General features: G+C 51.9%; 3 protein-coding genes across 6 annotated transcripts; all 3 read right to left on the reverse strand.

Annotated features, from left to right (window-relative positions):
• Positions 1 to 1075: 1075 nt before the first annotated feature.
• Positions 1076 to 2089, reverse strand: LOC114065848 (platelet-activating factor receptor-like). The gene has a single exon (XM_027900043.1). The coding sequence runs from the start codon at positions 2087 to 2089 to the stop codon at positions 1076 to 1078; it is 1014 nt and encodes a 337-aa protein (XP_027755844.1).
• A 1801-nt stretch (positions 2090 to 3890) lies between these two features.
• On the reverse strand, positions 3891 to 5099 carry TMEM35B (transmembrane protein 35B). Its single transcript, XM_027900023.1, has 3 exons — positions 4958 to 5099; positions 4457 to 4637; positions 3891 to 4364 (listed from the first exon to the last, which is right to left on the reverse strand). Exons 1-3 carry the CDS (start codon positions 5063 to 5065, stop codon positions 4234 to 4236), a joined length of 420 nt encoding a protein of 139 aa, XP_027755824.1. The 5' UTR covers positions 5066 to 5099; the 3' UTR covers positions 3891 to 4233.
• A 1765-nt stretch (positions 5100 to 6864) lies between these two features.
• Positions 6865 to 22088, reverse strand: SFPQ (splicing factor proline and glutamine rich). 4 transcript variants are annotated; one of them, XM_027900037.1, is made up of 12 exons: positions 21156 to 22087; positions 20492 to 20680; positions 20096 to 20397; positions 19895 to 19990; positions 18419 to 18615; positions 18046 to 18130; positions 17648 to 17765; positions 17381 to 17429; positions 17175 to 17296; positions 8167 to 8211; positions 7816 to 7890; positions 6865 to 6942 (listed from the first exon to the last, which is right to left on the reverse strand). In XM_027900037.1, the coding sequence occupies exons 1-10, from the start codon at positions 21777 to 21779 to the stop codon at positions 8191 to 8193; spliced, it is 1803 nt and encodes a 600-aa protein (XP_027755838.1). In that variant the 5' UTR covers positions 21780 to 22087; the 3' UTR covers positions 6865 to 6942; positions 7816 to 7890; positions 8167 to 8190. The 4 variants fall into 4 exon arrangements, with proteins under 4 accessions (XP_027755838.1, XP_027755837.1, XP_027755840.1 ...); XM_027900036.1 differs by having other exon boundaries at positions 6869 to 6942; positions 8167 to 14548; XM_027900039.1 differs by lacking the exons at positions 6865 to 6942; positions 7816 to 7890; positions 8167 to 8211 and adding exons at positions 14436 to 14548; positions 15030 to 15145 and having other exon boundaries at positions 21156 to 22088.
• Positions 22089 to 23246: the final 1158 nt, after the last annotated feature.

The following is a 23246-nucleotide window of genomic DNA, read 5'->3' on the forward strand; positions in this document are numbered from 1 at the left end:
CATGCACCGGTGGGTGGGAGCGTGCTGGAGAGGAGCCCTGTGCGGGGGGAGCGAGACCCCCAGTTTGGGGGCAGCTGATGCACCTCGGCCCCCCTCCGTGCCCGGAGCCCGCGTGGCTGCCCAGCACCCGCGCTCCCGTCGGTGCAGCAGCAGGAGAGGGGCTGTGCTGGCAGCAGAGCGAGCCAGGGCTGGGAAAACACCATCTCCCGCCCCCGCAGCCGCCCACGGCCCCGCAGCCGCTCGGCCGCCCCCGCAGCGCCGGGCCTTGCGAGGAGGGGGCGGCAGGCGCGGGGCTGGGGCTGCGCTGTGCCCACCAGGGCTGCCCACCCGCGGGCTGGGCAGGGGATGGGGCAGGGGGAGGAAGGCTCAGCAGCCCCCAGTGCAAGAGCCTCCCTGGCGCAGGGTCCTGCTGCAGGAGCGGGGCTGGGATGGGGGGCCGGAATGGGGGGCCAGGGGCTGCCCCGCACCCAGACCCTCCCCGGGCCGCAGGAGCTGCTCAGTGTGTGCCATAGGCACCCACCAGCAGAGAGACCGGGGAAGCCTTTGGCTCATTCATTTTTAATCCTGGCAGAGAGCAGGAGGGACACGGGAGCGAGGCTCGGGAACGCTGCAGGATGGGACCGGCTGCGGGACCCCAAACAGCGCTGCCCAGGAAGCCCCCAGACAGCCCAGCTCAAAGCACGAGGGTCTTTGGTCGTGCTTGTCCCTGTGGGATGGAGATCCCTGGGAAAGGACAGCAACCCCTGATCATCCCACCCGGTCCCGTCTCCTCACGTACCACCACGGCACAGCCCCCCTCGCTGGGCAAGGCCCTCTCCCAGTGCCAGTGCCCCCCTCGCAGTGCCAGTGCCACCCTCCCCGTGCCTGCGGTGCAGGGGCAGGATCTGTGCGTGAGCAGGAACTGTGGGCACGTGGAGATGTGCAGAGAACAGAGCGGGGTGGGAGGAGGAAGGGGGTGCGTGAAGTCAGAGCTCCCCCCACGCTGCTCCCCATCCCTGGCCTGGTTCCAGGGATCCCATCCCACCGGGACTGTGGCACCAGGGCAGCCGGGGGCAGGACCCCGGTGCCCACCCCGCTACGAGGAGGTGAAGGAGGAGCCGCGGGTGCCAGGCACTGGCCCGGGGGGGCCCGGCGGGGGCAGCGGGAGGCACCGGCCGATCTTGCGCAGGGTCCGGCCCAGGTCGGCGCGGAAGCGCCGGATGGAGAAGCAGTAGACGAGGGGGTCCAGGCAGCTGTTGAGACTGAGCAGGGCCACGCTCAGCGCGTGCAGCACGTCCAGGGTGTCGGGGGGCCCGCAGGGCGGCGCGGGGGGCCGGCTGCCCACCCAGGGGGCCAGCGTCAGGTGGTAGGGGGCCACGCAGACCACGAAGACCAGCAGCATCCCCAGCACCATGGCACGCGCCTGCTGCCGGTGGGAGCCCGGCGAGGCGGCGGCGGCGGCGGCGGGCGCCGAGAGCGCCCGGGCGATGGAGGCGTAGGTGCCCAGGACCACCAGGAAGGCGGCGGCGAAGAAGCCCACCATGGCGTAGGCGTAGGCGCGGTGCCGCCCGTGCTGCTCGAAGCAGGTGGTGGCCCCGGCGCGGGCTGGGAAGGTCTGGCGGGCGGCCAGGGTGGGCACGGCACAGCCCAGCCCCAGCAGCCAGGCCAGGGCGCAGGCCAGCGCGGCACCGCGGGGCCCCGTGAGCGGCAGCGCCCGCCGCGCCGCCCGCACCGCGCAGAACCGGTTGAAGCTGATGAGCGCCATGAAGGTGACGGCGCTGTAGGTCGCCAGGTAATAGGCGGCCCCCGCCAGGCGACAGGCGGCCTCCGACAGCAGCCAGTCCCCACCAGACAGGTAGTAGTGGATCCAGAGGGGCAGCGTGAGGTTGAAGAGGATGTCGGCCAGCGTGAGGTTGATGAGGTAGATGCGGATGGCCTTCCTCACCTTGCCGCTCTGCAGGAAGACCAGCAAGGCCACCAGGTTGCCCGGCAGCCCCACGCACAGCACCAGGCAGTAGACGACGGGCACCAGCACGAACTGCACCGGGTCATTGGGCAGGCACTCGCCGGTGTGTCCCGTCGGCAGCGGCCCCGGCGCCGAGCTGTTCATCCCGGGCTCCTGCAAAGACGGGGCACAGTCAGTGGCACAGCCCCGGGGGACAGGGAAGGGGTGTTGGCCTGCACAGGACACCTCTCTGGCTGGCACCTGTAGTACTGCTGGTTGGCAGAGGCAGAGCCCCCAGGGGGATGTCACTGTGTCCTGGAGGGGCTCAGACCTCACAGGAGATGAGGAGACCCCAGCTACGTCCCCCAGTGCCACGAGGGAGCCCAGAGGTCGCCACCAGCCGCACAGCCAGGGCTCCCCAGGGAGCGGCAGGAGCAGCTGCACCAGGGCCGAGGGACAGAGCCGCGGCCAGAGGCACCCGGGGGTGCTGTGCTGGCTCCAGCCGGCAGCTGTGGGGCTTAACACCTCCCACACAGCACGTGCCTGCAGGGCCACCCACCCCAGCCCTCTCCCGGTGCCCCAAATCCCCCCAGGAAGTCGCCCACTGGCTCAGGGTGTGCCGGAGTGGAGAGACCCAGGCACGGACAGGAGGTAGGAGCATGGGGCCAGCAGCCCCCCAGCCCTGCACGGGGAGGTTTGTCCCGGGTTCCAGCCGTGGGAAACCACGTTGTGCCGCAGTGGCTGTATCCAGGGCTGCAGCTATTTCACCTCCCATCACCGCCTGCCCACACCTCGCCGACAGCACTGAGTCACCAGCCGGTGTTTTCCAGCATGGCAGGGCCGGATTCGGCACATGCAGCACCAGCACCGGGCTGAGGCACGCAGGGCATGAGCTGCCGAGCCTGGGGGGGGAATCAGGGCTTCAGTTGGACCCCCCAGTGGCCCCTGGATCCCTCAATTGCCCCCTTTCCTTCTCCTTCCCCCACCCTTAGCACCGGGGATGCTCCATGCCACCCACCCCACGATGGTTACTCACCCCACCAGGTCGGGCTGGACAGGCTGTGTCCCCTCCGGCTGCTCCTCACTGTCTGACCCAGCCAGGCTGGGGAAGTTTAAAGACTGGGGGAGGCAGGGGCTGCCCGACCTCCCCACCACCATTCCAAGCCCCCCCCCGTGGGACAGCAGCTGGAGTGGGAGAGCACCTGTGTGTGTATGTAATGGGGGATTCCCTGCTGGAGCCACGCTAAGACCCCCCGCGCCGGCTGCCGGGGCTGGGGGCATGTGGGGGTGGCCAGGACTGCTGACCCCCTGTGTGCCCCCAGCCACATCTAATACCATTTCCCAGGGCCCTGCTCCCACCCACGCCTGGATGAAAGCAGCGGAGGGTCAAGTTTCTGCAGCCGGCAGCTGGGGGAGAAGGGGATGCCCCGAAGGGATCAAAGCAGGAATCTGCCTCCTCCCAGCTCCTGGTGCCTTTGTTGGCTTCAAAGCTGGATTTAGGGGGAGCAGCACCCCAGGCCCCCCAAGCTCTGTGAGCACCCAATTCACTGCTTTGCTTGGCCCTGCAATTTGGGGGCGTTCCTTTGGGTTCAGATGCGATCTGGGGGTTCAGGTCCGTCTGGGATGGCAGAGAGTCATCTTGTAGGAGCAAGATCCCCAAAAAACATGTGGCTGCCCAGGCACACTGTCTGGGGGATGTGGTGCTGCTGTCACACCCTGGATGTGCAGCAAGTGGCCTGGCACATTGCTGGGTGGCTCTGGGTGGCTGGGGGATCCCACCCCCACACGGGCTCTTCCCACTGTCCATCTGTCTGTCTCCACACCAGCTGCCAGCAGCTCCCACACGTCCCCAGGCCTTATCAGCAGGCACTGCTCCTGGGGACCGGGGCCTCCAGCCCTGGGAGGTCCCCTCAGCCACCACAGCTCAGCATCGGGGGAGGCAGAAGCAAACAGGAAGGCAAAAACATGAAAAACAAGAGAGTTTATTCCAAAATACTAAAGCCCCCAGGAGAGCAGAGCCAGCCCCTGCTCGGCGTGGCCAAACGCCGCGAAGAGCCGGACACCTTGTGCAAGTTTAGCAACGGAGCTGCCGGAGCTGCCACGGCAGTGTCACAGTGGTGCCACGGCCACCAGCCCACAGCACCAGCCCACAGCGTGGGGACAACCAGCACCAGGGACCCTGGCAGAGGCAGGAGAGGGCACACTGGGCCTCAGCAGCAAGTTACCGTGCAGGATGCGATGCCATCCCTGAAAATACCACACAGGCATCGCTTCCCGCCATCCTAACCGTCCGTCCTTCCCGCCTGCGGTCACTCGAACTTGGGCCGGGGGGCCGCTGGGTACCCGCGGATGTTGAGCAGCAGGAGGAGGCCGAGGCAGAGGGTGGCCGGGGCACACATGGCCAGCGGCTCCCGCAGCGCCAGCAGCGTGTAGATGGCACCTGGGTGAGGAGCAGAGCGTGGGAATGGCGGTTCCCGGCCGAGGATCCCCCGAGACCCCGTGCAGGGTGGCGAATGCCCCGCTGGCTCTCACCGATCATGACGACACTGAGGACGAAGTTGCTGATCTCCTGCAGCAGTTGGGGTCCAAATGCCAGCAGCAGCCCGGCCGTCACCTCCACCCAGCCCACGGCCGCCAGGTACCCGCCTGGCTCCGGCACAAACCCCAACTCCTTCAGCGGAAACACCTTGGCAAAGCGCACGAACTCCGAGGCCTGGGAAGGAAGGGCGGGAGGGGAGCGGGGCAGCCCTGAGCCTGGGGCTGGGGGGGTTCAGCCCCTCCAGGGGGTTTGCTTTGCTCTGCTCTGCCCTGCACCCCAAGGGCATCAACCCTGCACCCTAAATGAGTCAGCCCCGCACCCCAAGTGACTCAACCCTGCACCGTAGGATCAGTCCTACGCTTCAAGGGGCTCGGTCCTGCACCCCAACCTGCTCATTCTCCTCCTGCTCTGCACCCCCAGGGGCTCAACCCTCCACCCCAACCCGCTCATTCCCCCCGGGGCCGGCCCTGCGCCCCCCTCGTCCCCTCGCTCACCATGTGCCGGTGCAGGTCGGCCGAGAGCCGGTCCGAGAGCTTCAGGACGCCGGTCAGGAGGAAGAAGAGCCCGAGCAGGACGCGGAGGGCGGTGAAGGCCGCCGCCATGGCGGGACGGGCGGGCCCGGGGGCGGAGCGGGGCGGAGCGGCCCGGCCCGGGGGATGGACCGGCCCGGGGGATGGACCGGCCCGGGGGATGGACCGGCCCCGGGGGATGGACCGGAACACAGCGGGGGATGTACAAAAAAATGGGAAAGAGGGGGAAAAACCCCACTGGGTGGCTCCCCGGCCCTGAGTCACCGCCTGCGCCAGCACCGAGCTCCCGGGAAAGGCAGCTCGGCCCTGGCGAGAGGCCCGGGGGAGCCGCGGGCACTGACGTGGGTGGAAGTCAAGTGGAAATGTTTCTTTTAATGGCAGTAAGTCGTGAGAGCAGGACGCGTTTTCCAGGCCCCGGGAAGCAGCGGAGGGGGGACAGGGAGCACGGCCCGGCTGGACCTGCAGCGACCCCGCTCAGCCAGCGCCGTGCAGGGGCTGCCACAGGCCGGGTTCGACAGCGAGCAGGGGCAGGGACGCTATTTTTACTCCTGGCAGCACGATTCCCCAGCTCTGCCGGGAGAGCCGCGGCCAAGGAGCTGCGTGCCATGGTTTGGAGCTCTCCCTGCTCCAGCTGGCACTCGTGGAATGACAGACAGTGACAGGCCAGGGCAGGCTCCAGCCCGTGGTGGCTTGGAAAGCTCCTCGGGAGAAAAGGAAGAAAAAATAAATAAATAAAAAAAAAATCAACAAGGGGTTGCAGCAGCTCAGCAGACCCACAGGGCTGGGGCATCAGGGCATCAGTCAATGCTGCCAGGATACTGTTCAAGTGTACCTGCTCTCAGCCTCTTTTTATTAATTATAGGAGAGACTTAGCTTGGTAGAAGCAGGTGATTGGCTTCACCAGCTAAAGGACAATAACCCAAGGGGTGGTAAGAGCCACCATCAGCACCAGGGAAAAGCCATCCCCTGCCCCTCCAGGACAGACTGTGGTTTGCTCATAAAGGGAGCTGAGGTGAAGTTAGCACATGGAATGCTGGAACTGTTTCACACAGGAAGCAGCCAGTGCTGCAACAGTGGAAATGAGGACAAGGGACTGGAAAATAACAGAAGCTGAAGGGAAAAAAGGCTGCACAAGCTGCAGTAGCTGTGGAAACAGACACCAAAGCCCAGCCCCTGCAGCACAGCTACTGAGTGCCACAAATCTCCCCGAGGCCTTTTCAGGACCCAGACAATACCAATGTCACAAAATGAGAGTGGAACACCCCAGATGGCCCTTGCCCAGCACCTGTTTGCCCGAGAGAGAACAGCAGCAGCTCCTACTGCAACCCCAACCTCCCACCACAAGCACCTCCAGGCACCCAGACACCTCAGGTGTTTCACACCACTTTGCCACAAGAAATTCAATTTATTTTGCTCTAATCTGGCAAAGCAGGTCCCAGCCAAACGTTCCTGACTCCTCATGCCACTGCAGGAGACCCAGCTCCACTGAGCAGAGCTACCACTGGTGTATTTAAACACATTAACATAATTAAACAAAAGATGATATTTAATGAGTGACAGCATGAACCACGTATGTGCACAGTACAGCTGTCAAAGCAGCAAGTGAACCAGGGCAACTTGTGCTGCACGAGCTAAACCCAGCACTTAACTCTTAACTTTGGCATCTCAGGCTTAATTACTGCAGTCATCACCAAGAAAGGTATTAAAAACCAACCAGGCACAGGTTAACATTTGGAATTCTACCATATAAAACTACACAAGACTCCAAATAGGGGTAAGGAATGGGTGAAATATCCAGAAATTCGTGTTTCTCAGACCCAGCTGTACCACACTGCTTACTCACTGAATACACTGGAATAAAACAGAAGCCATTTATAAAAATAGTAAATATTTTATTTTAAAAACTTTTATCTTCCTGGGTCCTCTTCACTGCAATCGGACTTCTCCTTCTGCAAGTACAAAGCGCATTATTAGAAAGACTGAAAATACAAGCAGAAATTACATGTCATGACATGTGGAATCATGATCACAACAGGCCATGTGCCTGCCAAATATTATCTAGGACTTTCTCACATCAAATCTGAGATTAAATGAACAGAACTCACATATTTGTAAGATCTGGAATAGCTCTGTGTGTTTTCCTATCCCAAGGCCAAGAGCAGCAGTGACAGACCACAAGGGATTCTACAGGAGTGCACCCACTGAATCCCACTGGCTTCCGCTCTTACAGGTTCAGCTGTGCATCTAAGCTGTTACTCACCCGTGACTTCTGAGTGCAGGTACTCAGCATGTTGCTCCTCACACGGGATTTTAAATACCTGAAGTTCCCCCTTGTAGTTTAGTAGCAAATCAGAGGGAAAATGTCATAAATCCCAGCTCTGCAAGTTGGTTTATTTCCCTCAATTGCTATTTGCTTGTGCTCCTGTACATGCTGATTTATACTTCAGGTTATTTTTGAAGTTCAGTGTTAAAATATTTCAGCCACGTTTTAAACAAGGTTTAGTTGGGTGAACATCTGAGAAGCAGCTGCTCCGTTGTCCTTTTTCCGTGCTGACAATCACCCACCCCATTTCTCTGTAGCCTGAGTGCAAGAATGTAATTTCTTGTTTGGGCACCTGCAGCATTTAAGAGGACAGTTTACTTGCTGCTGCAGGGCTGAAAGGCCTCAGACAACGGTGACATTTTGGCACTACAGAAGCAAGATTCCGAAACTTTATATAAAATTGAGATTAATCACGATTTTCAGGCAGGAACTATGTAACCCACCACAGACTGATGGGCTACTGAACTCTCACAGCAGTGTAAGGACACCAACTACTTACTCGTCCACCTGCTCCCTCGGTCCCTCCACACACCACTGGGCACCGTGCTGGATGTGCTCATGCTCAGCTCCTCGACTGAAAAACATCGCCAAGTTATTATACCCACAGTGATTCTGAAATCTTTTGTACAAACCCACGTCTAGAAAGGTATTTTTAACCACTGCTGTCAAGATATGAAGCCCAGATGGAGTCAGGGTGCTCAAGCCCACGGCATGACAGCAGGCACTAAGTTCTACCCTACACATTTAAGTTATTCACTCTTTCCAACTTCTCAATATTCCCCAGTGACTGAACATCAAGTGTCCAGAAACCTTTATTATTTTATCCATCCAGAACAAAAGTGGTACTTACTTCCCATGGATGAGCACTCCGGTGTCACTCAGCTTTCATCTTCACCTAAAGGATAACAACTGAAGTTATTAGAGTCATACACAGCAAATCCGGACCATTTCAAAACTAACTTAAAAATAAGGGTTTAAGATACATGGACTGATTAGTTATGAGGGGTAATTTATCAATTATTCCGAACCATTAAGTGGAAGAATAAGGGGCAGAAATAGGCTGGCCTTAACACTCATCAAGAGCTGAAGGAATATGCAGATAGCTGCCTGAAGAACTGCACCTTGTCTGAGCACAAACCATACCCCCCCTCTGAGCACAGTGAGGTTTGATTGCAGCCAGAGGTATATTATCCCTTATGTGCAGGCATTAATTTTGTCAGCTACTTCAACTATTTGACCCTATTTGTGTCCTGCAGCAACGCCCTCTATTCCCCTTCATGAGGGAGTGCAGTGGCTCTGGACTGTAGGAGCCCTTGGGTTCAACAGTCCTACAAGTGCTTCAGAAGCCAAAGGCAAACACTAACATTGGCACTGTCACTGCTTTTGTCCTCAGCAAGGTTCTTCCCCTCTCGAAACCCCCCCTTTACTACAGCTGAGGGCAGCCTGCAGTGGTGAAAGCTGGGGATGTGGTCCAAGGCTCTGTACAGCTCCAGCTGGGAAGCAGATCACACCTCGGGCACAGCATGATCTGACCAGGCAGGGACAAGTTCAGGATTAGTGTCCAACCCACCACCTGGGTTTTCTCATGGCCCTCAGGAGCAGGAGAGTTATGCACATATTGTTTTCTCTGCCATAGCAACAAACCCCATGCATAAGGGATACTATATCTTTGTGCATCCTTTAAACACTGCAGATTCCCTACTGGCCACGCTCCTCCCAGCCCTCCCCAATTAGCTCTTCAGTACTGGTGTTCAGAAGCAACATGTATAGAGATGGGGTATTCACAGACCACTGCGGGATTGCACAGCCAAGTCCTAACGTGTCAATCATTACCTAGCAGCAATGACACAGCTGGGAGAAGGCCAATCCTCCCGTTTTTTCCTTTGCCAGGCAGCAGCTATTTAACAGCCCCACTAGCTGGTATGGAGAGAGAAAAAAATCTGAAGCTAATTAGCTGATTCCAAACTTGCTAGCAGTGGAAGAAGCCAAGTGATTCCCCAGAGCAGTATACTTGGATGCATCCTTCCCAACATGCTCAGCCTCACTGAACATAATGGAACAGAACACTGGCCTTCCTGATCATGTCACTGCAGCTGGCAATGATTAACAGAGACATGCAACCCCATTACTGCTCGAGTCCTAAACTACTCACAGGCCTCAGTGTTTAGCTATGGGGAGAACTGCAAGCAAATCAACACTTTGTATGCTTAATGTTACAGTAAAGCCCCATCCACGCTGTGCTGTGCTCTCCTGCCAGCACCAGGTCTGCTCGGAGGGCCTAGCAGTACAATGTATTCTGACACCACACTTCTGAGCTTCAGGTAAGCTTTTGAGAAAAAGTGTTTTTCACACACAGATAAAACCAAGATGAAACACAATGCAAGCACTTGAATGGCATTCCTTGTACCCACTTGTTACAGACTGACTTAGAGCAGACATGACTATTTTAAGTTCACTACCACACCAAGTTTCATTACTGCAGCCAGAGCTGGTCTGAGCCCACGGTTCAGTCACAAATTGCTCGCTCCAGGAGTGTCAAAAACGTGCTTAGCTCAAGTACATAGAACGAGGCAGATGTGCCAGTAACCCCTCCACGACATTCCCGAAAAGTCAAGTATCCAGAACTGGATAACTAGAAAAATTAAAAATCAGATCTGAGCACTGGTTTAAGATCACTAGTTCAGTTTTGCTGCAGGACAGCACGCTGGCTGCCAGCAGGTTTGCTACTGGATCCCAGTTCCAGGTAAGGGTGAGCCATCGTGGAATGGATGCCAGGCACAGGTAAAGGTAAGCCATCACAGAAAGGAAAACTGACTTTGTGACAAGGGGTCACTGTGTGACCAGCTGGTGTTGGCTACACTCACTGGGGTGTAACCAAAGACCTGTTGTCATGATCTCAAGGTGCAGCTGCTACTTCAAGTGTCCAGTGGAACATGGAAAGGTGGCGACAGCGGAGGGCAAGGCTGTCCAGCAGATCCCTGTTCACCAGCAAGAGTCCTGCCTGGAAGGTAACACAGAAGGGTCCAAAAAGTGACAATAATACCAGAAACAAGTATGCAAAGCAAAACTTTGCAGAACAAGCGGGAAAACACATTACAACACCTGTGAAATAAACTGAGTATCAGAGAAGAGCCAGACCACGTGCAGGAACAAGGGACCTTGAAATTCAGGTTCAAGAATAATGCAAAAGAGCTGGAGATCAGCATGTCTGGATGTCTGGCAAGGTAAGCATGTTAATCCTGGAACACTGCAGTCAGTAGTTCTAGTAATGAAGAGTTTAGAATTACATCCCCAAGACTGATGAAAAATGAAACTGAGCATTACACTACTAAGATGACTCTACCAGGCAGAAGTAACAGAATCTCATCGCTGTCAATTAAAGCAGAGGAATGTATCAGGCTTGTCAATCAAAGGCTAAAATAAAGACAACTGCAAAGTCCAATATAAGCTTTATGAAACTATTCATGGGATATTAATTCAAGCACTCATTTATGTCCTCAAAAATATTCCAGATCAGTGTCAGAGCTGCCTGTACCAGGAGTTTGAGGTGACTCACACAGTGCACACAAGGCAAGAGCAGCAGTTATTAACGCATTCCTACCAAGACAAGACTCTACACAGGGATGAGCTGCAGATGGGCCACTTGGTCGCTACAGAAAATTTAAACAAGTTCTTTTCTAGGCACTGAGAGCACCTAGTCGACTAGTCAAGTGAGTCCAAGATCACATTCCCTCTTCCCCACAGTGCTCATCTAAGAGTATCTTCGTTACATCGGAACTAAGAAAAATCCACCCAAGCCGAGTCGTATGCACAGAGGAATCGGGTCTGGAAAGCCTCAGCTAAGAACCACAGCAAGTTGCTCGTTGTCTCTGAACGAGACAAAGCTTCAAACCGAAAACCACACAGCTTTGATGCAAGCTCAACATACAGGTATGGAGTGCTGCACTGTAATTCCACAGTCAGAAGTGTGATGTCAGAATACCCACAGTATAAGATTACATAGAAAGTCACCAAGTTATAGATATTGCTTGTTACCTACCTGGACGCAGCCGGCAATGAGAATCTCGGAGCAAGCAGGAATACTACATCCGGGTCCTAATGTCCATTGCCATTTGTGGTACTACGTTCCTCACAGTTATGAACTGCAGAAATGCTGGCTAAGTGCAGTTATGTAGCAGGCCACTAGTTTTTTAAGTGTAAATTGCGGTCTCAAAACTCCAGCAAGAACTTGCTGCCACAGTAAATGGTTGCCAAGGAGAAGCCAAGAATTTGTCTACCACAAAAATACCACAAAATCTCAAAAGCAGTTTCAGTTTCTCATCAGCTGTATAAATGATTTGTGTAATGCGTCTACACCAGAAGGTTAAGATTATTCTGTAATCATTGCTGAGAAAGTGCAAAGACATATGTATAATGATACCAGATTCTACTTGCTGCAGTTTTTAGAGCTCTGAATGTCAAAATGGGCTCAATTTTGATAAAACAAACTAAATTGCAACAGCCAATGTCCTCCAAGCCCGGTACAAAAATGTGTTATGCGATCCAGACCATCCAAAAACAGGTCTGTCCAGCAAACCACTTTTCTGAATGGTTTTAAAGATTCAATTATATAAATCTGAGTTTATGAAAAAAGTCCAAAACCTCATAGGAACAGATCAAAGGAACATCACTTTCTCGCCTCCCACATTTAGTAACTTTACCAGATTTGAAAGTTGACATGTTTGCCAGCTTTTAAGACACCACCTTTTAAAAGGTCTTGAAATGGAAGTTGGCTAATTCATCATATGCCTGTTTAGTACATGCAACTCAAAGCAGAACTTGTTTTAGAAATTCTGCTTATGCAGCTACGACAAAGCCAGATTTAACCAAACTTTCGGATGTTTTGAAAACTGCCAAATCTTTCAACGTATTTACCAATCATGGTTTTGCAACTCAGCTATTTTAATACCTAACAACAGTAGCTTACGTACAAAACAGGGGTACCCAAAGACAAGCTCTGTAAGGTACAAGGACAGCAGCATCCTTCACTCTTCCAAGTTACAGAACTACAAAAGAACATACTTTAGGATATGCACCAGCATCTCTTTTAATAAAGAATGACATGTAATCTGAAAAATAAACTGAAAAAATTAATGTAATGTTCACGTTCAGAATTCCCCACCTCAGACACCTTCAGCTTTTGTGGGTGTCCCACGAACACCCTCCAGCAAACACATTGTTTAAAACTGCTTCAATAGCTCAAATTGCATCCGTACTGCTTGTCTGTGAACTATCCAATACAAGGACTCCCAAGCAATTGGTCTGCAGTTTAGGAACTGCCAATTTGGAATTTCCTGAAGAGCAATTCATCGTTGTAGCATGTTATCAACCCCTCTAAACTTTTCTGGGTAACTAAGAAGCGTTCACCAAACAAGCTGAGTCAGTCTTTAGTGAGCTTCATGTTCCCAGTCAGTGTTACCTGTATCAGTATTTCCCAACTTGCTATTTTTGTCATTTAAGGGGTAACAGTACTTCAAGAGGGATCAGTCATCTTCACTCTAAAATACTGCAATCTGACACTAAAGTTTTAACCACAGAGAAAATTTAGCATAGAATTTAGAATTAGCCAATGCTTAGCACAAGGAACGGAAAGATATTGGGAAGATTAAAGCTACTCACAGAACACTGGTGGCTGGGGATCGTGTGAAGGGACAGCCAAGCTACGTTTACCAACTTTGTGCCAAGCAGGTTGATGTATCCTGCATTAACACTCAGGCATTTGACACTGGGAAGTCACGTTCCCAGCTCACCTGGTACAGTGTAATAATAAGCAAAGCAACTACCTTACCAATGAGTCCAGAATGCTCTGAAATTCTTCTGGGGCTTAATACAATGAACAGCGAGCTAACGAATTCATCAGATCTTCTACAAAGAGAACCTTAAAGGGAGTTTATTTGCACTGTGTAGTATTAACTCTTGAACTCCAGATTCAGATACTACTTTTGAAGCATTATCTCCAAACATCAATAATAAAAGAGCGATAACCATCATGCAAGCAAGCTGATTGCTGTGTTTTACATACAGGATTTCAGGATTTTGCCCACCAGCTACATGATTTAGGAATAGTTCCTGCAGTCCCCATAACACAAATGATTGTACTCTGTACTAGGCAAATTAGTCCACTGTTAGCATGAGGACATAAGCAAGTTAACCTTAATCACTCGAGTAACACTTCTGGTCTTTTTGCCAAGCAATTTCAGGCAGGTTTACAACACTGAGCAAAGGCCAGATCCTGTGATCTCAAGAGAGCTTAAGAGCATATAAATATCACATTAACAATCCTTTAGTTAGGAAGTAAGCCAATGCAAGGCATTCTATGAATTTATTTTAAAATAACCATTGCTAGTCTTCTGCTTTAAGTTTTTAAAAGATTCCAAGCAGTGACTACCAGGGTGGTAAGTGCTACCATCCCACCACCCGTCAGCCGTAGCTAAAATATGGAATTTGTTACTATGCTGCTTGCAGCGGAGCTTTAAATATTGTATCTTACAGCACTTGCAAGGTTTCCATTTGCTTCCTTATTGCAGCACAAGGACTGCTCAAAAAAAATCTGCATCTACTGCAAAGTTCGGCTACAATTTAACCCAATCTTTAGCTAGAGAGGCATCGTGGGAAGAGACCTCCCTCTTGGCTGCAGTTCCACACCCTGGTCTAGTCCAACCTCGACTCAAGGCTCTCGGGTTACTGCGGCAGGTGTGGGATTCAGCCTCAGTTGTTTAACCACGACTGGCAAGAAGAGTTACTACATTTAGTTTTCTATTTATTTGAAGCACAGTAAAAAAAAAGGTTGGTACACTTTGGGAATTCAGTGGCACAAGGTACACTGCCATCAAGTTAGGGACGTTATACATCAAAAAAACAGCTAAATTTGATTTTGAAACACTGCATTACATAATTAAATTGTACTCGCCCAAACAGACCACTTACAAATATTAGGTCAGTAAGTTTCTAACATCCATAAAAACGTAGCTTTCTTACTAAAATGCAAGAATTAAGAAGTTGGTGTCTAAACAAGACAGACAGAAAACAAACTGGAATGAAACTACAGGTCACGTCTAAAATCGGGGCTTTTTGTTTGGGGCTTCATATTCTTCTCTCCCTCTACCATATCCTGCTGGTGTTCCAGGCCCCATTCCTCTAGGACCCTGGCCACCCACGGGCCCCGCACCTCCCTGCCCAAAGCGTTCAGGACGCTATTGGAACAGAATTAACAGTTCATTATAGGTAGTTGATGTCCATGTGTGTTAAGTATATATTTTTAGAAGGTTCCGTAGTCAAGGTTCGTCGATACAATCACCATTGAGTCGATCCACAGGTACCGGGAACATAGAAAGGAAAAAAGGGTAATTTAAAAATTAGTTTATTGTAATACATGCCTTGAGGTATGTTCCCACTTGATGCATTCTCATACATCTGTTACAAAGAACAGATCCTCCCTGCAGTGCTAGAAATGTAAGCATTAGTGCAGATGTGAATTAACAACTTTTCCAAATGAGCTCTAGCAAAATTTTTCAACCAAGTTAATGCAAATAGCTTGCAAACTTCTCACCTGTAGTGCAGTAAAAGCTCAGATTACATCACTGTCATTTCCAAATAGGCCTAATCAGAGAACGCAGCTCCGGCTGGCTGAGGCAGGAGCTGACATTCATCAAATGTAACAGAGTGCCTACTCACCAGGACTGGCATGTGCTGTCTAGAGACCATGAGCTTTTCAAGATGGGGTTAAGACTACGGTCTGCTGACTAAACTGCAGAGGCCTTAGGCAGTACCAGAACTCATTGTGAGCACTACTGCATTGCAAGAAGGGAAAAAAAAAAAAAAGTGAAAAGAGCTACTGACCAGTGCTTTACCTAAACCACCACAACTGCTCGAGCAGAGACTGGCACTTGTTCAAACCCCACGTACTCCAGAGCTGCTGCTGCTGCTGCCTCAGATGCAAAACGTGTTCCAAGCACTCAGTGTGTCCAGTTAGAGCTATGCACAGAGAGGGGTGTGCATCCAGGCAGTACCTCCCCTCCCACCCCACCTTCACCACAAGCTCTTGGGAAATTCACAACTTCACAGCACTGAAAGGTGTCACACCAAGGTGGAACAGCTGCAATAAATTACTCTGCAATAAAGCAGACACTTCAGGTATTTTTACTAGTACCTCTAGTTGCATGTACTTTGTTCAGTTACTGTATTAGTAGGTGTGATCAGCATTCAACCTACAGAACTTACACATTATGAGGTCAAAGAGAGCTTTAAACTTTCATTTCAACCAGGCTTCCCACTACTGAGTCACAGAACAATGGTAGGTGGTTTGTTACAAAAAGTATCTGCAACTGACAATCAACACTTCGAGTTCCTGACTTCTGAAAGTCAGTGTCAATCCTTCCAAGAAAGGAATTTCACAAACGTTATTTAGGTTATTTCTGCCTAATTCGTGGCAGCTTCAGCTCATCTCCAATTCTGTTTAAAGGTATCAGCACAGGAACTGTGACAGCACCGTGTGGCAGAGATCCCCAGCCTAAGAAATTCCAGGCAGTTAATGCACCTCACTGTCACCCCTTTTGACCAGATCACGTTTCAGGTATTACACAAGTTCAATATGCACCTGTACCATGGTTTTGAGGAGAAAAATGTACACAGCATCCACCACACGCTGCCTAACTGCTTACAGGAAGCTTAGGAACTGTTTAAATATCAGTAGATTATGGAGATACCTTAAGGCCAACAGCACTGTCTACTGAATCAATGATGCTCTGAGAAGTTTCCATTCCAAAGAGATGGTTCCCCAAAAACGTAAAACGGAAGATATCTGACAAGCTACTGTGGTAGCGTAGCATGTTAAGCCCGAGGCCTAAACCCACCCAAAAATCATTTAGTTCAGCTTGTGCTCCAAGGGTCACCCTTTCAGGAGGGTGAGAGCACACTGGTATTGCCACCTAAGCCAACAGATTCCCATCCTGCCCGTTAAGCATTTCTTTAACCTACATCCATGGTGCTCTGGGGTGGGAACACCAAGCAGCCTCCAAGCCCAGTCACACATGTAGTGTGCTAAAAACAGTACGGTTTGGAAACATACCTCGGAACAGGAGATATGAGGTAGCTTTAACAGACTCTATCTTTGTGTCATGCCCAACATGGGAAAACACACCGGGTTCTCATTCCTCTGGGACACAGGAACCACAAATGGCTACAGTCCGGGATGGCTGGAACAAGCCTGAAGCTAAAAACCAGCATTTCTGCTCTTCTACAGCAACATCAGCACAGACTAAGGGGTATGCTGTTTACCACTGATTACTTAAGTTAATCTGCTGCTGAAAGAGACCTGAGAGCAGATTCTGGACTCAACAGCATACCCAGACCAACATGCATCCAGCCTACCTAGGCTTGGAAGGGCCAAAAGAAACAGTGTTACACGTTGGGAAGGAGAACAAAAATCTCTCTCGTCCGTCAATACAGAACATCAAATTACTGAAGAGCTACTGCATTACGTCCTTCAATGGAATTTGTCAGATTCTCTAGATTTTACAAAAAAAAATCCTTCCAAGCCTAACAGTGACGCAGAATTTCCAGAGTCCAATGAAGTCAGAGTTAATTGCAAATATGCTTAACAGCACATTTGAATTCACTTCCAAACAAGTTCCGAGTGTGTAAGGTACCATAAAGGTTAACTACTCTAGTGTTACACACTGCCACAGTCTGTGTTAAACACCTGACCAGAGTCAGCAGCTAACAGTGACATTTCCACATCCATCCAAACACTGGAGAGAACTCATTCCCAACCACAACAGTTCCCTTGTGCTAAGCTAAAGCCACCAGAGGATACGTTACCATGTCACTTCCCATCATAGAACCACTCATGGCTGCTTGGCCAACTCCTGGATTAGCTTCATAACCTATGCCGCCACCACCTCCCAGAGGTGGGAATTTCTGGGCTGCTGAAGCATAAGGATCTAAGAAAGAGAAATATATAATCATATTCCTATTGACAATTCCTAGGTTAACCACATGAAGTAATTACTTAAAAGATTCTTTACCTCCCATGTTCATTGTGGCAGCACCACCCATTCTCATGTCTCGCTCCCTCTGCATAGAAGAAATAACTTTTAGCATGGCTAATAAAGCACCGAAATCCAGACTTTTCAGGAGATAAAGCACACGTACAGTCAATTACTGCCACTGCCCCTACACAAACACAGTGCAGTAGCAAACCCAAAGGAAGCAAAACGCAGCAACCTTGAAAATACATCAGCAGAATTCCTCAGCATGGTAACACATCCAAAAACCGCCATGATTTCACTTACTGGATCCATGTAACCCATTCTACTATAATTCTCTTCCCTCTGTCTTCTCATCTGCTCTTCCATCTCCCGCTGGCGGATCATCATCTCCTCTTCCCGCCGGCGGCGCTCCTCCTCCTGCCTGCTCACCCCAAAGCAGACTGTTAAACCGCAGCAGTGAACACCACCCCTAACATTCACCACCATCATTTGTATCAGCAATTTCAAAGGCACTGAAAGATTACACTGAAGCAAAAAACCACACTCAAGTATCTGAGGAGGAACTTACACTGCAGTTCTATTTCGCACACACAAACTGAAGCAGCAAGGGTGCTTCTTGAAAAACAAACTTTCACAGGTAAGTAATGATAAAAAAACCCAACCCATAAACACAACCGAAATCCCAGGAAAGCCAAACCAACCTCAGCTGAATCTCCTTGCGTTTCTGCATTTCCTGATTATGGAGTTCCTCCATACGCCTCAGTTCCTCCTGGCGCCTCATGAGGTCTGCGGGAACGAAGCCTGTGAGCAGCTTTTTCACAAAGGCATGCCAGATTCTAATCAGATCTGAATTAGATCCACCTCAGCTGCACTGTGGCAGACAGGTACCTTCCAACGCCACCGTTCTTAACAATACCCCACTGAAATAAAAGAACCCTACCAGTTGCTCTTTTTTTAACTCTGAAACTCTCAAGTTCATGGTAAGAAGCATAAATTTCCTCACTAACCCATTAAACAGACATGCATTTAAGCCCATCATTTAAAGCAAAAAATACAGAATTCAGAACCAATTACCTTGACGCAAGAGGTTTGCCTGGTGCTCGTGATAAGCATCTTCCATCTCACTTTCAAGTTTGTCCTTGGCATCTTTCATGTTTTTTGCCACTTGCTCTCTCTGTTGCTTTTCCATTTCATCTAAAGATTTCCATCTCTGGGAATATTCAAATTCAAAACTGCCAGGTTGAGCAAAACGGGGAGGAGTCTCTCTTTCCCTGCAGAAAGGAAAATGCTCAGAGCTGGCAAACCTGGAAACTCAAGGTCAACACAAGATCACGAGCAGAACAAGTGAATTATCAGAGAACATCGAGGGAGCCCTGAAAATACCTGACAACTGTGGGACAGAGAACTCGCTGTGATGGGAGTGTAGCCTTTTACACGCTGAAACAGCAGCATTTCACACAAATTATCACAGCAAACATGGAGACTCCTGCACTATCACACCCGGGCGAATCTTTAGAGTGCTACTGCTTGTTTATCTCTTTCTTAACTGTCTCTAGACTCTCCACTGCTGGCAATTCCAGGTGCAAAATGCTCAAACAGGACAGGTCTTTGCCCAAGCAGGTGCAGCCACTCACAGCAGCAGCCCACAGAGAAGTGGATTTTTCCAGTGCCAGAGCAGAGTGTGTCAAAGGCAAATAACAGCCTTCACTTTCACTAAAATAGTTCTCAAAATCCCTGAAGGCCAACAGTTAATTTTTTCATGTGAAGAAATTGCAGTCTAACATTCAGCAATTAATGACACAAAACCACAACAGTTCAAAGCTTCCCATACATTAGCAATATAAAAGTACCTCAACATTTTAGGAACACTGTATTAATCCACATTGTTTTCAAAGCTGCCTTTAAACCTTCAAACCACTTACAGTTTTTGATCAAAGCGAGAATTTTGAGAACTTTCCCTGCCAAACAAGACTGACTGGATCTCCCTCCCTGCTCTCCCTTTTGTGATCTGGGAAAATACAACAATCCTACAACAAACAGGTTTAATATACAGATTCTAACCTAAAACTGCTACTTTGGAGAAGACTCCTCTAGACTCTTTAACATTCCCTTATGCCAATGGTCAGCATATAAGGCAAATCCACAGGCAACAAGTTTCTCTTAATCATGGAAAGAGTTAAAATTTCACTCAATTTCTCACTTTACAGCATGAAAATCAATTTCCAAGTTCCCCACGGGATCATCAACACAAGACACGCCCTAAGGGAGATGACAGCTCTCAACAATAGGATGAAACAGTTCAAGTCTGGTTTTCAAGCGTTTCTCCACAGACCAAAACCATCTGTTACTGGGCTTCTATTTCTTTGTGACAATGTAGAAAAGTGCTTGTGTAACGAGCATACTAAACGAATCAGTGTGTTACTCTATACAAAAATATGAACAAAAATTCAAAGCCTGTTTTGGAAAAATGGCTCCATCCCCCTCAGAGCCTGAGACAATACTCCATAAAACATCACCTATATCCTGTTTGTAACAAAAGACAGTGCCTACTTTTGATACATTGGATTCTTCTGAGCAAGCTTTTCTGGAAGACCATCTTCATCATCCAATTGTTCCAATGGTTCCACAATAACTGGCCTGGGAGTGCTGAACAGAAAAATACTCATTTTACTTCTCTGTAAGAACTTCCACTCCGAAAAACTAGAAGCCTACAATCTCTACTCAAAATGAAAATCCAGGGGAATTACTTACGTTGTCAACAAAAACACCCCCTCAGTACACCGTTCAAAGGCTTTCCTGGCAGCTGGCTTTGATGCAAACTCAACAATGCCTTTTCCTGTTGATCGACCTCGATCATCTACAATCACAACCGCTCTTTCCACTGGCCCGAACTGGGAAAAAGCTTCCTCCAGCAACTCGTTGGACACGTAGGGAGAGAGGTTCCGCACCGACAGGGCAGCGGCGTGTGTGGCAAAGCGAACGCGGAGCTGCCGGCCCCGCATCGGGGTATCGTCCAGCTCTGCCTTCGCGATTTCTGCCAGAGCCCTGGATTCCTGGGGGAAGTTTAAAACCCAGTTTTAGAGGACTAAGTTCTACACCGCTATCTCGCGAGAACTAAACGGACGGACACACAGCATGAACGCCTACCAATTTAATGAATCCAAAGCCTTTGCCCTTGTTGATAAAAACCTCTCCTGGCTCCCCATATTTGGCGAACAGTCTTTTAAAGTCTTCGTCTGTGATATCAGCGGGCAAATTCCCAACAAACAACCTGCAGCGCTGTGTGTAAGTCTTCTCCCCAGGCCGCCTCAGGAGAGAGAGGTTCGCTTTAAACCCCTACAAAGAAGCAGAGCGTTCGAGCCATCACTACATGCTGCACCGCCGAGCTGCGGGGAGCGCCGGGGACCCCGGAGAACAGCGAGAGGATACAAATCGCAATCCCGGGACTGCGAGGGGACACAAAACACAGCCCTGGGACCGCCCGGGAGAACCGCGAGGGGACACAAACCACAAACCCCCCGGGACAACATGGGCACCCCAGGGAGCACAAAGCACGGCGCCGGAGCCGCCCGGGAGAACCGCGAGGAGACAAAAATCACAGGGCCCGGACCGCCCAGGCACCCCAGGGGACACAAACCACGGCGCCGGGACACAACCCAGAGCCCCGGGACACAAACCACAGCCCCAGGCCCGCCCGGTCCCCGCCGGAGCCCTCAGCCCGCTCCTCCCCTCAAGATGGCGGCCCAGGCGCGCGGAGCCGCCGCCATCTTGTGCCTGAGGGAGGCGCGTGGGGGGGGGGGGCGCGACTCACCTCGTCCGAGAGCTTCTCGCTCCTCTCCCCTGCGCCCTGCTGCGCCCCGAGGCTCTGCTGGCCTTGGTGCTGCTGCCCGCGGCCCCGCGGCTCCCCGCCCGGCCCGCCGCGGTGCCCCGGGCCGCCCTTGTGCGGCCCCTGCTGCGGTCCGCCCGGCCCCTTGGGGCCGCCGCCGGGAGACTGTCCTTGTCCTTTCTTAGGGCCGCCGGCCGGCGTGGGGCTGGGGCTGGGCTTGGACTGCGGCTGCGGGCCGGACGGAGACGAGGACGGCGCCGACACCGGCGGCTGCTGCTGCGGCTGCTGCCCCGCGGGCAGCGCGGAGGATGGAGGCGCTCCCGCCTGGCTCCCGGTGGGTCCCGCCGTGGTGGCGGCAGCTGAAGAAGACGAAGAAGGCGGAGCAGAGGTGGACGTGGGCGGCTTCGGCGGTTCGGGCTTCGGGCCGCCGCCCGGCGGGCCGCCCGGGCCCTGCGGGCCGCCCGCCATAGGGCCGCGGTTCTGCCCCATACCCATGCCGGGCGGCGGCGAGCGGAAATCGTGGTTGGGGCCGCCGCGGCCGCCGCCACCGCCGCGCCGGTGAAAGCCACCGCCTCCGCCGCCACGGCTACGGAAGCGATCCCGCGACATGATGGAGCGGAGGGAAGAGGAGGAGAGCAGAGAGCGCGCTCCGGCCGCGGTGAATGCTGCTGCTCAGCGCCTGCTACACAAAATGGCGGCTGGCTGAACGGCCTCGCCGCCGCCTTTGTCCGCCTCTAATATAGTGTCCCCGCCCCCGGAAACCACCCCCTGCTCCCCGCCAGCCAACCGCCAGTCCCGGCGGCGATGACCGACAGGCCGATTTGCCAATAGCGTGTCGCTGCTCCGCTAACTCTTTGATCTCATTGGTAACGAACCCGCCCTGTGCCCATTGGCGCGTTTGACCGCCGACGTTGGCACGGGACGGGCCGTTAAAATCCCGCGCGCTGATTGGGTGGTTTGAGCAGCGAGAGGTGGAGTCACGATGGAGAGCGCGGACTGTGATTGGCTGGCTCTGCTGTTAGTCAGGCGGGGCCCGCAGCCCGGCACCGCCCCCAGGCCCTCAGGGCGCCCTCAGGCACGGCCGGGCTAGAAAAACACCAAATAAACGCGTTTTCAATTGTAGTTCGCTGCTTCGGTGCGGCCAGAGCCTTATCTCAGCTCTGAGAGCCAATTTGAGATAAAAAATATCCGATTTATGCATTCAAGAGTGGTAGTGGAATCCCAGCACAAATGGGGGGGGGGGGGGCTATGCTCGCTCTGTTTTGTGTGAAAAGGCAGGCAGGGAAGCACCAAAATTGAACCCCAAGCTGTGAACAGCAATCCACAGCTTCCAGACAGCCAGGAAATGCAGGACACAGCTTGGTGATGATAAAAAGTGGGTGTCAATTCCCCAAAACCTACACAGCGCACCCTCAGTTGAAAAATAAAGCAGCTGTACAGGTGTGTGGTCGTTACAGTCCAAATATTCTGTGCTCTAACACTGAACAGTGCCCAAAGGTCTGTTCCATCTCTTTAGTGTCCTTGGTTTCAGAGGTGCTACGCTGGAGGCACAACAAGACCCAACATGACGTTTTTATGGGGTTTTCCCTCCATCGCACTCTTGACCTCCCAGGGATGTTTCACATTCACTTTTGGGTCTGGAGAACCAAAACCAAACCCCCTGTGTGAAACTCAAACCAAAGTCACGCAGTATTTGCCACAGACACCGTAACTGCTGCCACGCTGTGATATAACATCAGCACTCTCATAAAAGTCAAAGGCTGTCTTTGTTCTTCATAGGATCGTAGAATCCTGGAATGGTTGGGATGGAGGGGAACAAGTCCAGGGATGCAGCAGCCAACGTGTGCCGGGGCCTCCCCACCCTCACAGGGAAGAATTTCTCCCCAGTATCCATCTAACCGTGCCCTCTGGCAGTGGGAAGCCGTTCCCCTTGTGCTGTCCCTCCAGGCCCTTGGAAACAGTCTGTCACCATCTCTCCTGTAGCTCCCTTCAGACCCTGGAAGGCCACAATTTAGTTCACCCCAAAAGCTTCTCTTCTCCAGGCTGAACAATCCCAATTCTCTCAGCCTTTCCTCA

The sequence above is a fragment of the Empidonax traillii genome, unplaced genomic scaffold (genome assembly GCF_003031625.1).
Source record: "Empidonax traillii isolate 1590-97213 ecotype Southwest subspecies unplaced genomic scaffold, ASM303162v1 scaffold700:size438121, whole genome shotgun sequence".
NCBI lineage: Eukaryota > Metazoa > Chordata > Aves > Passeriformes > Tyrannidae > Empidonax > Empidonax traillii.